Here is a 16,060-nt window from a genome sequence, read left to right as displayed (position 1 = left end):
TCAAGTTTCATATATTATATATTTTTTATAAAATCACAAAATTCAACATACAATTCTAACAATTCACACAAACTCAACCTAAAATTATAACACTACACATTGTCTTGGCTTAATGTGGCAGACTTACGAAGGTCAACTGATAATTAAAATCATTTAAACTTGAACAATTGCTACTCTTTTTAGTAGTAAACAGTACTTGATAACACTTTCAATCCAATTTTGTTAAATAATATCAATAATTTATTAAAAATAAATACCGTTACAATAAAAAATAGCTACTAGAAAAACTCTAAACAAACTAGGATTCCTAACAATAAATAAAAAAGCAAACAACATTTACATATAAATAATACATTATGTATCTACATTCCTTTTACTTCTATGTAAATAAATAAGACTGAAAATACTTTGTTTTAGTTAGCCTTGTCTTAAAACCTTAATTTAACAGAAAAAATATGATATGAGTCTACCATCTAATGCAACATTGCTACGTAAACAATTTCAGGTCTGATTTTGTATACTAGTGATCACATGAGGTTTAAACTTACACTTTAAATTGAACTGACTCGATTGACAGGTCATGTGATATACCCGGTCATCTCAAAAAATATAACGAATCAAATTTAAATGGGTTTTGATAAAGATGGGGAGGTAACGGAAGACGTGGGTCGGTTAAGGTAAAACTGTTCATTGACGGGAGAAACTGATCCTCGATTTATTGTGGATGGTTGCACTGGGGAACTGTATCTGAAACAAAATTTTAAAATGATGTAACTACAACGGAAATACACCTTACTTTCTGGATTTTGCAGCTGAAAGCAACTCATCCATAGTGGTATCTTCAGAGTCCGAATAAATTGAAGTGGTGGGTCGACTGATTTTCGCATTATAAGTTTGGTAACGATTCGGAACGTTAACGTAATCGTTCAAAAGCGACGAACTACGTGTGTAGTTCTTATAATCCCGTTTGGCCGGGTCTTGGAGAGTGGATGTGAACGTTGAGCGACGTGTCAGAGGTGTTTTATAATCGTACGAAGATCTACGATCTAGCGATCCGTATTCTGCAGAATTTTTGTAAGGTACGTCTTTGTAAAGATCCAAATCTTTATAATTTCTCGTCAAGCTCGGTTTTCGGGGTCTCTTCTTTTCGTTAAATCTCGTATAAAAACTTTTCCTTCTGATACGATCGATAACGGATTCGTTTTCATCGCCGGAACACAAATGTCCGTTCGGTGAAACTGGCGAATGCAAGTCTTGCGTTTGATAATCCGAACATACAGACCACGAATCACCGCTTGCGTTATCATCTGGTGATAAAAAGGCTGAACTGTCATCAGTTGCCGCAGAATTTCTGTTCTCGTCGTGATTGGTCGCGCTTACGCCGGGAGTAGGATCGCCGCTGTTCCGTTGTGGGTTTTTGGACAAGTCCGATTTCAAATTATTCTGCTCTGGATTCTTGTACGATTTAGGAACATCGATTGTGACGTTTTCTAAATTCAAACTACGTCTAAACGAATTCACTGGCAATTTAGAAGCTTTGTTAGCTTTAGTTTCTTTTTCGTTTACTACACTATCACTTTTAGCACCACTTTGAAAATGTTTCATTTTATCAAATAATAACGAACGAGGACGTTCTGGCTTCTTTTTTACCTCATCTGATTGACTAGAATCGTTACAATTGACATTGCTTTCAGTACTTTTATTATTTTGGATCACAGCTTCATCATGATTCGATTTTCCTTCAGGATTCTTGTTGCTATCTTTACTTTTCTTCTTTTTAACAACTTTGTCGTTCTTTTTCGTTTCTTGCTCCTCATATTTTTTGAATAAACCCAAAATTTTCGTCACACTTTTTCTCGATGTTTGCAACGGTTTATTGCTTGAGCTTAAATTCGATACATCTTCAACGGAGACGGCTCGTTTGATAAGTCCCGATTCGGTACAATGTTCTAAATTTCTAGGGAGACTCTGTTCACGTAAACGCTTGATTGTGCTTTCGACTCCCGACTTTTTCTCTTTCAACATTTTCATTTCGTCCGAATCCTTTCCCGAAGACGAAGACGATCGGAATTTTTCTAGTTTCTTTTCAATCGACTGCAACAATTTATTTTTATGCCCTTTTTCTTCTTCGTTGATATTTTTGTTAGTCTCGTTTTTGTCTTCCTTTGTTTTGTCTCTCTCTTTGGAGCCTTGACGAGTAAAGCCCTTTCGTAATCTGCTAATTTTAGATTCCTTTTCTGGTGACACTTTAATCACTTTCTCTTTTTCAGCATTCTCAGTTGGATAACTTTTCGGCCGAACTAATTTCGAAATACGTGTTTTTTTAACCACAGGAGCATCTTCAGGTTTTTGTACTTTGAGGTTAACATAATCGTGAAGCTCTTTTTTCTTTTCTTCTATCTCTTTATTATCTACTACGGGATTTTGAGCTGAAACGTTCACATACTCGTGTAAAGTTTTAACATTGTTTTCAAGATTTTTTATATTATTTGAAACATTATTGAGCAACCGATCCGTTTCTTTAATTACTTCATTTTTAGGTATCGACAATTTATTAGACTCTTTCCTTTCTTCTTCTAATTTCTCTATACTTTTTTCCCTGGAAACTGATCTCTCTCGTCTTGCATTCAGCCGACATTTTCTTTTATCCCTTATTTCCTTCAACACCTTTTGTGTTTCCATTTCTCTTTCTTTCTTTTCTTTGACTAGAGCGTTCTCTTCTTTTGGTGCATCAAAAAAGTCGGGCCTTAAAAATCTCGAAATTCTCCTTGGTGAAGAGGACGGCTTTTTGATTTCAGTCTTACTACTCGGGTCGTACGTTTTTATTGGTGTTAAATATTTATTTAAAGCTGATGAATCTGAGTACTTCGAAAAGGACGAAGGACGTGAAAGTGACGAGTAACTATCAGTTGAAAAGCTGTCTTCTCTTCTATCGTCGTTACGTGATACACTTTCTGACAAACTCGAATCAGGACTTCTATCTTTGTTTGATAAATAATTTTTTGGTTCTCTCAAAGAGACAGAACGTGCCGTTTTCGGTCTTTTGTAACCGTAATCACTGTCGTAGCCGACACTGACAGACCTGTGATCATCATGTAATTTGACCGGTAGACCCGACCTGCTGCTCCTAAAACCTGCTTCGGTGGTAACATTCGAATCGCTGTCTTTTTCGTGCTGATTTAAATTGTTTTCAACTGAATATCGACGAGGTAATGTTGAAGACAATCGATCGAGAGATCTGCGAGCAAACTTTTGATTGTCTTTTTCATATGGATTATTTTCTCCCGAGGATAAAGTGCGGTGCAATTTTTGAACTTCCGAAGGCGCCAGCTGCGACAGCAAATGTTTTTGTATCCTCCGTGACAAGCCGGGAGTTAAATATGACAAAGCTAAGGCGTCTTCGTCAGATAATTTAAATTTTTTTAGATCTAAATCTGCTAAATTAAGGTTTTCTTTCTTCGATTTTTTATCTGAAACGACGAATCGGAATCAAACCCTTGCACTGCGTTTCAACTAAACATTTTTAAGCGCCAAAGATAAAAAAACAATAATTACAACTACCTACCGTAAACAATTAGTGACTTTTTGGCACAAAACATCTGCGGCTGCTTGAAATAAACAATTATCAAAAAAAATTAGTCAACAAAAATAAAGAATAAAGAAAAATAAAAACTAGATGCGTTAGCGCATGCTCCGTTTTTGAGGATTTTTGTAGTTCTAGGGAATGAAATTGTTTCCCATTGTGTATGTGCACTGAACGGAGTGGTCGTTCCGCAAACACCAACCTTAAAGTCGGTAACACCAAACATTCTTAATTAAAATGTGTTAAATTGTGATGTTCGTGTTCTGTGTTACCAACTTACCAGTGCTCTGAGACTTGGACGTGTCAAATATCCAACTTAATAATCAAAACTCAAGTGATCAACTAATGAATATTCTGATGTGCGTGACTGGTGATTAAGATAAATTATTTAAAAAAAATGAAATGATGTTCATGAAAAGGATGAATTAGTGCATGCAGCCTACCGAGTCTGTGTTGCAGCAGGTAGCCAGGCAGTTAGTGGGTGCCCTTCTGTGTGGCTGGTCCGCAGGGCACATGCACCGTCACACGCACTCGCGCTGCAACCACAACACTGTCACGGCCATGCTTCCCATTGCCCTGGCATATCCTGATGTATCATCCTCGGATTTTTTTCCACTTTATACTAACTACTTTGCGGGTTAACTACACTTTTACGACAATGCAGTCGAAGTTACAGTATTGTGCAAAAACCTTCACCACTGATGTAGCGTCCAGATTGAATCTTCCAAAAATTAACACTCTAAATATATTTTTTTTTGCAAATGAGATGGTCTACATTGTATACATCCTCCCTTACATGCCACGACAAAGAGTACACCATAATAATGACACGAAGTGCAAAATACCAAACTTCTGAGGTTACATCAACATCTGCGTTCCGTTGATGTTCTTCTTATGTATCCTGCAGTATGTCGTGCTCTTCTTGTTTATCCTGCAGTATGTCAACCTAATGCATCATTCTGTGGCCGTAAGAGTAAAATCCACGAGATTGTAGCAACAAATTTATTTCTAACTATTCAGAGTGTTAATTTATTGAAGGCTCGGTGTGTAAGACTCGATCCCAAAAAAATCGGTGTAAACTGTGAAAGTCTTAAATCAGATGTGAAATTGTGTGTCAACATCTCAATCAGTTTACAAAATTCACAGTTATCCAAATCTTCGAATTTTTAAGAACGAGTGTACATAATTTTTGTGACTTTCAAAATACCCCTGTACACGTTAGATCAATTTCTGGTTAATTTGGCGTCGGTTATACAGAGTTATTCAGAATTACGAATGGCAACTTACCTTTTCAACGTTGACGAATTAAGTATGTCATTGGGGCAGATTAAAAAAATTTATTTATTAAAAACTGATCTTGTTAGTGAACGGCTGTCTTACACAATACTGCAAGGATAATTAGTTCATCATTACGACAGACTGTGCTCAATACATCAAAATATGCCGATAATAACATAATAATTACAACTAAAAAAAGTTATTGTAAAAAAAAATTACACAATATATTAACGGATTATCAAAAAACAAAAATCGTATGGTTTTAAAAACAAATGTAAAAAAAGAGGAGAGGGATATGCAAAAAATTGTGTCTCCTAATCTACACGGGCACAAAAACGTTTTTTTCTCTACCACAGAGAACATTTAAAAATCCGTGTCACAACACAAAACTACTATTAAAAAACTACCGATTTAAAATATTTTACCTCTAGGACGTGACGCCGACGAGTTCGTATCTTTGAAAACACTTTCGATATCTGAAGCTAAATCACGGCTAACACTACGTCGCCATGGTGTCGATGATGTGGTGTCGTTGTTGCTGCGCTCGCGGCTTAAGCTTCGTCCCAGTGAAGAATGCCTAAAACATTCTTATGTAAGAATTTTTTTTATATAAAATGCTTCAACCAGTTAGAGAAAATAAAATTGTCAGTCTTGCATGCACCGTACATGTATTTAAAATAAATAAAATGTCCTTTTATCTTTCGTTCATATGGAAAACTATAGGCAATTTGTAACATCAAAAAACTTTTATAAAATTTTAATGCAACTTCAACCATCGTCAAACCCAATGTGATACTCATTACGTGATATATTATATTTTCTAAATCTCGACGATTGCAAATGAAAAAGTTGAAAATGTATCATGAGGTGAACGTGAAGTGCAGAATTCAGTCAAAATCTACGCTACAAACTAAAATATGGACATAAACGGTACAATGCAATAACACTACAATGTTAACAGTTGCAGAATATAAAATTGTCCAAATCCACTGAACATGGAACTTACTTATATGTTTTAATTTCTCTCACATATGTAACCTTATATTGCGAGCTTGCAGATAGCAAATAAATTATTTTTTAATGATTTTCAAAAGACATCGCTCACCTTGATAAGGGTTCTAGTCTATTATGGAAATTCCAGAAATTTGTTCCGTGGTCAAAATGACTCAATAAACGACTAGCGGGAAACCCGGGCCTGCCACCATCTTCAACGTTCAATTTTTGTGTCAAGTCCCTTACCTAAAAGATTTCGGTTTATAATACGAAATCATACAATCAGCTGTAGCATTACTCTAGATAAAAGATTTGAAAACAGATGCTCAGCAGTTAAAATTTCAAATCCATCATCGTCGTCTTCTTCTCCAGAACTAAGAGAATCGGTATGTTCAAGGAGCGTTCTCTTGGGACGTGTACTTCTCAGTCTGTGTAAGTGGAAAGCGTCTTTTCTTGAGTCTTCAGTGTCACTATCTTTACCAAAGGAACTGTGTCTGTACAAACTAGGGTACGACGTTTCGTCTTCTGAATCGCGGTCACTTAGCAAAGAACTAGAGCGATAAAATAAAAAGTGTTTCTAAATGTAAGTAAAAAAACCCTGCATTGTATGTTAATTGAATAAAACGAATACGTCAATCGACTACTTACTTCATTCTCCTAGCTTTGCCAAACTTATTTCGGCTCTTGTTTGTCATGGTACTCGTTGTACTTGCTGTTTCACTAGGTTCTACACTGCCCGCTCGTGGAGTAACATAACCACCACCTTCGACGGCAATCGGGATAATATATTCCCTCGGAGACTTTTTAATGGGTTCACCCGAAGTAGTTTCCGTGTCAGAATCTTGAGTTGATTGTCTCGATAGACTTCCAGATCTGCAGAAAACGATTTAAATCTTAAAATTGTCTAAACCAGTATGTTTTTTATATACGTGTTTCTACACTACCCGATACTCATCAAAGCAGCTAGAAAATGAATTTTCACGGAACCTCTATTAAATTTACGAAAAATCAAGCGAAGCAGCTTACCTTTGTGACTGAGTTGATTTTTGAGTTTGGAAAGGCCTAGGCATTGGCGGCTTGGCGGGTGGTGACTGAACGTTCTCTCTTCCAACCTCCTGTTGTTCAAATGAAATCGGTATAATTCGTTCTTTAGGAGAACTTTTTGCCAACTGTTCTGGTTCCAGAGATGACGCTCTAAAAATCAGTTTTGTTAAATATTTAATTATTATAGAAAAATGAAACAAAGTGGATTGTACACCTTGGTAATTAATATATAAATACAGGGTTATTCACGAGTAATAATGGGCCTTACAAACATTGAATGCAACTAGTTATACATTCTCATCGCCTTCGTGGATCTTTTATATTTATTTAAAAAAAATTTAAACATATTGGGCCGTATGATTTTCCTTTATTAAAACTTTCATTAACACGTCTTTATTTGAATAATATCTAAATAATTGATTTGACTAAACAACTGTTTAAAGAATTATTAAAATAAAGGGTTATGATTTCCTTTATTTAAGACATTCGTTAACTAAATATCTTCTTTAAGGAAACAATGTAAAGTTAATGAAAATATTAAACATCACTTGCCGTTGTTTAAAATTTTATTTAAAAATAACCACTAACGACAGTCCTTAAGCACCTAATTAAATGGAAATCATAGGTAAAAATTAAAGACCGTCTTTAAGTCTTTAACGACTGTCTGATGTCGAAGGTCTAGGAAAAGTTTTCCTTTTTTCATTGATTTAAAAATTTTTGTAAAAATACAATCAACAAAAAAAGGCATAATAGGTGGTTAGGGAAGACAAAATTGCAGAAAATTTGCGGCGTAACTTAATAAAGTGTCACTTGTCAATTGTGATATTGATGTGAATTTTGTTTAAAAAAAAATTTCACTGAAGAATACAAAAGATTCGTGGCAGAATCCTGTTGGAATTGAAGTTAGGCTACACGTTTTCAGAAGTTTTGTTTTATACATATAGTCACTTCGTATCTCTTTTTTTGTTGACCATATAATACGGGGTGATCAAGAAGGACTGTCTGAGTTGGTAATACTGATTTTTATTTTTAATAACTGGAGTAACTTCCGGTTGTTGACGGCTTGACACTGTCAGCCGCATTACTGACAAGTAACATTTGACATTGCCAATTAAACTACTCTCGTGTCAAAAATAAATTACTCACTAGGATTTAGAGATATTCGTTACTAGGTTGCCATAAATTTGGTTAGGTTGGAGGCTCTGTGGTTTCTGGTGACAAACAAAAGATATCCCAAAAATGTAAGACAGCAAATTAATTGTAATAGTTGCAAATGACTAATTTCTCGCTAAGTGATAGATAATTTTTCGTTTAACAATCAATTTTGGTTACTGGCGGCATATTTATTTGGATTTAATCTCTCAATTCAAAGTAACCAACCTTAGGCATTCAAAATAACTTTTGAAAATTCTAGTTACACACAACATGAAAAACGTTATTTCCCTAAAAGTTCGAATTCTAGGGAGTAATTTATTTTTGACACGAGAGTAAACATGCTGGCGAATCGGTTCGAAAGCCTAAAAAGAAGGGTTAATGTTTATAAACTGTTATTTTTTGCAAGATTAATTCCAGAATACAAACTTTAACCCCAGGTAATTATTTATTTATAATAGTTGGTTGCAAAAAAAAACGGGAACTGTCAGAATAAAATTGACACATTTTTACAATTTTTCCATAGTGTGAACCCTTCTTACTAGAGATAGGTTAGAATTAACGTCAAAATTCATGGACATTTTTAAAAATTATTTGATAGGTATTGTCAAGTATACATACAATTAACTGACAAATGGACAAAACCAAATTTACATTAGCGAAATTTTCGTTTCCCGTTTTTTTGCAACCAACTGTACAGCTATTAAAAACACAATTATTAAAAACAATTTGACAGATGACAGAGTAGTAGGACGTTTTTATCGCGATAAACATTTTTGATTGGCTGAAAGCAAGCGCTCTGATTGGCTGAACACGCACGTTTGATGTACGTGACAATTAATCGCGGTTAATGGTTACGTCAGACATCTGTGAAATAAACCAACAAAACATATCCGGTTGCAGTGTTACAAATAGCCGAATAAAAAAATTTTCTTAACTGTATTGCCAAATCAAACAGTCCTTCTGGGGATTCTGGATCACCCGTATTACAAAAAATGAAAAACAAGAGATAAAACGTAAATAATTGAAACAAAAATAAGGTATGTACACGTTAGTTGGTAAAAAAAATCAATCTTATTTTCAGAATTACCTGAAATTGACCTTGGGTTGTCCGGCGACCGGCACCACAACTTCACTTCGTTGGGTGGTGACTTTCGGGGGCGCCGTAATATTGTGGGCCATTTCAGTCTTAAACTCCATTGTAGCAGGTTTCGGTATGGGATAATTCAGTTGAATTTCTGCTTTTGTTGTCTTTCTGCGAGGAAGAGTGGCAGATTTCAATGTAATCTCCGCCGAGGAAGTTTTGTTCTCCTCGACAGGTTCTGGTTTTTCTTCTACTTTCCTAACTTCGGGTTTAGTGTCGAACTGTGGCCTCACGAACGGTTTCGGACCTAAAGGAGGTGATAACGGTGACGACAACAGACCGATGTTGCCAGATGCCGATCGACCGCTAACGCCGAAAGGTACTGGAGGTTTCCTAACGCAACACGGACGTGATTTCGATTTTCGCGCTCCTTCTTTATCTAAGGCACTTGAAATTATACTAACGGCGTTTCTAACACGTTCTTTCCGTTCATCTTCAATCACAGACTTTGGTGTTTCGGTAACTTCCGGTTTGATTTCTTCTTTTTCATCTTTTTTCGTTTCGTCCGGCTTTTCTGAGGGTTCCGGTTCTTTTCCCGATTCCGGTTCGGAGGGTTTCTGTTGGTCAATTAAGATTTTTTTCGAAACTGTACCTTTCAATTTTGGTGGTGACGTTGACGTTAAACTAGCTTTCCTTTCGAATTCCTTTTTAAAACCGTCGACGCTTACACCGGGGATTACTATTTTCTTTGGTTTTTCTATGTTGATTGGTTTACTTTCGGTGGGAGTAATCATGTTTTGGAATTTTTCCGCAGCTTCGAATATCCGTGACTTTCTCCTTTCTATGGGTTTAGTTGGTGCTTCTTCACTTTTTTCCACTTTGGGCTTTTCTTCGATTTTTTCTTCTTTTTGTTTGGGTTCTTCTGTTGAAGGTGGTGGTGGAGGTGGTGAAGCTGCTTTTGGTTTAACTGTTTCATTTTTGTCCGTCAGAACTTTCTTCTTCACCGTTTTCTTTTTTGTAGCAATTTTAGATTCCGGTTTGTCCGGTTGTTTTTCTTGTGGTTTAACATCTTGAGCAACTTCTTGTATGTTTTCTTTATCTACATTATTGGTTACATTTTCTTGACTAGGAATTTCGTTAATACCTTCCAACACTTTATTGCTAACACTAGTTGACAAAGTTTTCTTTACTTTATTAGGTTTCTTCGTCTCTGTCTTCTTCGCTTCTTCGATTATTTCTGTACAAGCAGCCCCTTGTAAAGAGGGATCGACTGCTTCTTCCGTTTGTTCCACATCCATTTCACGTGATATCGTTTGAGTTAAGCTTTTGTCTAATGGGATCGCTTCAGACATACTCGCATCTTCGAGGGAAACATTTTCTTGGATTGCTCCATGAACAGTGATATCTGCTACTGTGTTTTCTTTAATAATTTTATCTTTCCTTTTCAGACCGTCTTTTATTCGATCCGTGCTCACAGTATTTTCTAATTTACGTTTCGGTGAAGCTTTTTCTTCAGTCAAAAGATCTTTGATCCTTCTTTCTGCTGGATGCGACAGTTCCATTAAGCTACCCACAGATTGTGATCTTGCTGGTGGCGCAACTTCAGTCTTTATCTCTTCAGCGACCTTTAAATGTCCAAATTACAATTTTTGTAATAGAGATAAAAAGTAAAACTCACATCTCCTGTAACTAAAAGTTTATCACTTTCAAGCTGTGGTGGAGGCGGGGCCAAGGACAATAACAAATCTAATCTTACTGGAGTTTGATGAGCTAATTCTTCAGAGATCTCCAAACAGTTAACCGTATAGTTCTCATTTACCCACCAATGATTACAAATCTTTTCTATGTTTGCTCGATTCTTAGGATTAACAGTTAACATGTCTCTTATTAGTGGAGACGCAGCTAGACAAAAAACGAGAAAACATCGATCAATGTTTATTAAAAGAATTAAAATATGTAGTACTCACGACTGGGTTTGGCTGGTTCGAAGTAATCTCCTTGTGAAATTTGTTTTACTAATCGTTTAAAATTGCTTCCATCAAAAGGCATGGCACCGTAGACTAGAGTATATAGCAATACACCCAACGACCAACAATCAACTTCTGGTCCTTGATAGGGTGTTCCTTTTACAATTTCAGGCGAAGCGTATAAAGGTGAACCACAAAAAGTACTTAACAGTCTTTGATCATCAAAAACGTTCGAAAGTCCGAAATCGGCAATCTGCAAAACAATCAGACGATCACAACATTCTTATTTCTTATTGTTAAACTTTTTTTACCTTGGCATTGTTGTTTTCATCTAAAAGAATATTTTCCAGTTTTAGATCACGATGGCATATTTTGTGTTTGTGACAATAATAACAAGCTGTGGCTATTTGTCTGAATATTCTACGAGCTTCCTCTTCGCTTAAAATCTTTCTCTCTGATAAATAATCGTACAATTCTCCCCCAGCGGCGTATTCCATTACTAGCACCATTTTTTCCCTATTTTCGAAAACTTCAAAAACAAACGAGATGAATGGATGAAATCTCTGAATACTTATTTTTAGTTACCTTCATATATGTGAATAATATTTGGATGTTGGACAGAAGACATGATTTGAATTTCACGCCTTATCCTGACCAGGTCCGCTTCGGATTCTATTTTTGATTTTTTAATTGTTTTTATTGCTACTTCTTGGCCAGTCTCTTTGTTTATACCTAATTGCACTTTACCGAACGTGCCTTGACCCAGTTTCTTTATTATATCAAACCTTAAAATGGCAATTTCGCAATCAAAACCAAATAATAACTGTACAAATATGGACAAAACACCTGTTCGTTTCACAAAATTTACTCCATGCGGATAGAAAATGTTGGTACCAAACAAAATTATAAATCTCACAATCAAAATAAAACATGTTTTAGCGTAGTTTTTTTTTATACAAAGAATGTACAGTTCTTTTTAAAGAAAATTAAAACATTTGATGTTCAAGAACACAATGTATCAGCTATTTATTTATATAAAAAACAGTTGGCACATTGAACTTCCTAGGTTTGAGGGGTAAAAGGATTTCTTTCTAATTTTTAAATTATTGCAGAGTCAAGGTTGTACCTTGTTTAAATTACATTAAAATAAACCGAACGTAATTTCAACTGCGGAGATTTCAAACCTACCCAATTATAATCGCTGCAACAATTCACGTGATCTATAATTTGATAGGATGTTTACATCTCCCCTGGGCCAACTTATCTACTTATCAAATTCTTTAACAAAAACACTTTTTTGTTGCCAACATTAACTGTACATCCTGAAGTATTGACCGGACTCCGCCGCATGTAATACTAATAAGTAGGTACATAAAAGTTGATTAGCAACTATGTATTTTTTATTTCATACAATGCATTCACTAAATTTATGCATTTATGCACTATCAGTTCACATTTATTTTTTATTAGATACTAAATTCCATATCAATGAACCAAAATACGTAGTATGTATGTATTACCATGCATAGAGAACTTGGTTACAAAAAAGGAGTCAACCCTTATTTCGAAAGAGAAATTTCATGTTTATAACATTATCATCAACCATATTCTTATTTTTTGCGCTTTAAATAGTGTTGCAGTTTTTAAATTTTGGTTTTTCTATACTCTAAAATCTAAAATTTCTGTTAAAAACCGTCTACCTGAAGTGTTTTTTAACAATTCTCAATTACGTTTATTATTGACGAACAAATTTTTAAAATTAATGAAAGAACTGAAAAGTGAAACTGAATCGGTGTAATGTGACTGATTTTAACCGTACGTATAATTAGCTTTACTTTTTACGACACTAAGAATTACTACTTTCTTTTTACTGGCGCAGTACCCTGTAGGTGCCTCGATGCAATTATTGTCCCTATTTTGGTACTTAAGTCTGAAAATTACGGTTCTTTTAATGTGCTTCCAAATTTACACTGAAATTATCTTTTTAAGTCTATAAACGTATCAATTTTACTATAAAAACGTATGAAACATTCTTAGTAAAATGTACCACAGTTTACTGAAGACAATAAAAATATTAATTCGACAATAAAAATTTCATTGCCGTTATTATCGTTTTTCGTATATGAAACAGATTTGATGTGAATATAAGAATATACAACACAAGCAAATATGTAATAACTGATTGGATCCCGATGAGATGGTTGAACTCGTTATGTCTTAACATTTTAAACTAGAATGGTCTGCTAATTATAAGTCTTGCGAAAATCGTTGTCGCACGTTATGTGATCCAAATTATTGGTGCAATAGTAAAATGAATAATAGAAAACATGAAGACTCGAAACACCCTATCATAGTGTCAATAATACCTATGCATTTATTGTATTTTATTATTTGCGCCTTTCTTCGTATTAAATGACTGACAAAACCCTGAACAAATAAGGAAAATAGACACGCGATGAGCAGAAATTAGTATAAAAATAACAGCGCCCAAGTTTTAATGATATTTTATCTGCGTTTTCCTTCATATGAATGGGAAGACTCCAGAAACACGACAAAATCGCCAACAAATAAACGAAATAAAACATGTCAAGAACGGAAATTAGCACAGATGGTTAGAATAAGATGCTCTGCACATTCCACGATGGAATTTTTAAAAGCGATCACGATGTTCCTGTGGATTAAGTTACTTCAAAAATCAAGTCTTTACTGAAGATTTGTTATGCATTTTTTAATCTCTGTATAATCATATTTTTCATAAATTTATTTAGCAGTGAGGAGAAACGAGATCGTTGATGCTTCGATGATTTAACTACTACAGTTTCACTATAAATTTGTGGGGCGGAAATGGTGTGACAATTAAATTTTAGTGCGCTTGTACGGAAAAAATTATGAACGGAAAAAGTTTGCATTCCTAGTTTATGTTTATGGATATAAAATATAATTTAACAGTTGGATGGAAACGACCAGTTATCATGTAAATTTATTTTATTCGTTATATTCAACAAATTTTACGAGCGCCAATAAAAACCTCGATTAATATTAACATAGTGGATACCAACATTTCCTAAAATACTGTGCGATCTTTCCACTTGACGAACAAGCGTTTTCATGGGCCGTCGAACATAATTTTTTCTTTGGATTTTAAAAGTGAACATTAAAGTCAGCGGCCAACTTTAATACTGCAAAATATAGAAAGTGGCAATGTTTATTAACTGCTATTAAAAATTGGAGGTTGGCCAATAGCAATTTCCGTGCCAAATCGCCAAAAACATCGTAATTTCTGTCAATCAGAGAATACAATTGCAATTATTGTTAAGTGGATTTTTACAGAGTATGGTTACGAAGAGGAAGGGCGATCAAGACGAGCAACCATACCGTGAAATTGTACCATTACTCACCTCTGTTTCAATTTCTTTTTATGATTGTGTTGTTTGACTCCGCCGGCATTTTCTATGCCGCTCATTATATTATTTATGCTCGGATCTCCAACCACCATTTTGCTATAAATGACAATACAAAAAAAAATCAATGAGGAATCTCAAAAACTGATGGTTGAAAAAAACTAGAAAATAGGTTTTGGGACGTGATAGAGAAGGATAAGAGCGCACATAAACTCAAGACGGGACATCTATTTTAAGATCATTGGATGGCAGGTTTGAATAGTTTACTCGGTTATTTTTATTCAACAAATTTAACTTATCCTTGTCTACCTTTAACTAAATAACTTTGGGTATACTGACGTGAAGCAAATTCGTTTTTCAATAACCGAACGTTTCTTCCTCCACCTATTTATTGGTAATATTCACAATTTACACCGCGCTTAATTCGCCAATATAAATAGTAACTTTACGCTGTATTACATGCCAACATCGATAAATTTCGACTGAGAAATCACTTTCGTTTTTCCCAAATACTGCTGAAGTACTCACTTTGGGCAATTTGTAGCGATAGCTGTGGGCGGAAATTTTGTGAACTTGATTCACTCAGGAAGAATTCGTGTTTCCCTCAACTAACCGTGCAACAATAGCGGTATTCAACAATGAGTGCAACAATAGAAAATAAATCGATTCATTTAAGTAGGTATAAACTTTCAATTTCCACCGGCAGGGTTAAATTTCAATGAATAATCCTTTCCGTATACGGCAAACGTTCTTGGGATGAATAATTCATTATTTCATTGCTCAAGAAAAGTCAAAAAACCCACATTAGCCCACGTGTTGTTGCTGAGAATGTACTATATGTGGGCGTGCTCTGTACGTATATTCGGTACAGTCATCACACATGGAATTTCGAAATCGAATAATTTCATTAAAAAGAAATTGTGTATATCATTCACAATTACCCAGTGACACTGATTTCAAATAAAAATCTTCGACATTTGAAAAAAGCGCATACTCTACAACCAAAATGTCCCCTAACCTAAATATAGACGTTTGACATAATAAGTGTCAACATTCGCTATTTACAGGTAAAAATTGATAGAAATATTTATTTTAGTATGCAATTCATCTTACCCGCCTTATTTCGTCCAAACACCCAGTAGATTAAGAATTAATAAGAGCGGTCACCGCACTTGCCTCTACCAAACTACGAGTATTATACAAAACACTTTTTTTACAGTATCGATCACTTTTGTTTATTTTTATTTATCATTCACATTATTATTATCACTGTAAAAAGAGTTTTATTAACATTTTAAATAGACCGAAATGTCTGGTAGCCGCCATGTTTCTTCGGTTTAAAAATAGTACTCGACATTGGAATGTACTTTTTTGATTTTAGGCGCGAATTCCTTCAAACATACTTTTTTCAAGATAAACCCAAAAATATCTATTATATATCTCTATATTCAAAAATTGAACGAAATTATTAAACGACCCCACTCATTTGTGTCTTATTTGTGTTTACATAAACGTAAATAAGTAAATCTCTATCTTGAAACTTCATTGATAAGACGGG

At 34.8% G+C, this 16,060-nt stretch overlaps 1 protein-coding gene across 2 annotated transcripts; it reads right to left on the bottom strand.

The window, feature by feature from the left end:
• On the bottom strand, window positions 1–15,983 carry Nuak (Nuak family kinase 1). 2 transcript variants are annotated; one of them, XM_069042731.1, is made up of 14 exons: window positions 15,616–15,983; window positions 14,500–14,601; window positions 11,687–11,886; window positions 11,413–11,630; window positions 11,102–11,354; window positions 10,813–11,036; window positions 9,141–10,759; window positions 6,881–7,048; window positions 6,503–6,727; window positions 6,153–6,405; window positions 5,967–6,100; window positions 5,287–5,438; window positions 797–3,470; window positions 1–747 (listed from the first exon to the last, which is right to left on the bottom strand). In XM_069042731.1, the coding sequence occupies exons 2-14, from the start codon at window positions 14,595–14,597 to the stop codon at window positions 624–626; spliced, it is 6,342 nt and encodes a 2,113-aa protein (XP_068898832.1). In that variant the 5' UTR covers window positions 14,598–14,601; window positions 15,616–15,983; the 3' UTR covers window positions 1–623. The 2 variants fall into 2 exon arrangements, with proteins under 2 accessions (XP_068898832.1, XP_068898833.1); XM_069042732.1 differs by lacking the exon at window positions 15,616–15,983 and adding an exon at window positions 15,031–15,160.
• Window positions 15,984–16,060: the final 77 nt, after the last annotated feature.

Source organism: Tenebrio molitor, chromosome 3 (genome assembly GCF_963966145.1).
Source record: "Tenebrio molitor chromosome 3, icTenMoli1.1, whole genome shotgun sequence".
Lineage (NCBI taxonomy): Eukaryota > Metazoa > Arthropoda > Insecta > Coleoptera > Tenebrionidae > Tenebrio > Tenebrio molitor.
The sequence above is the reverse complement of the archived record's forward strand: the minus strand, read 5'-3'. Positions and strand labels throughout refer to the sequence as shown.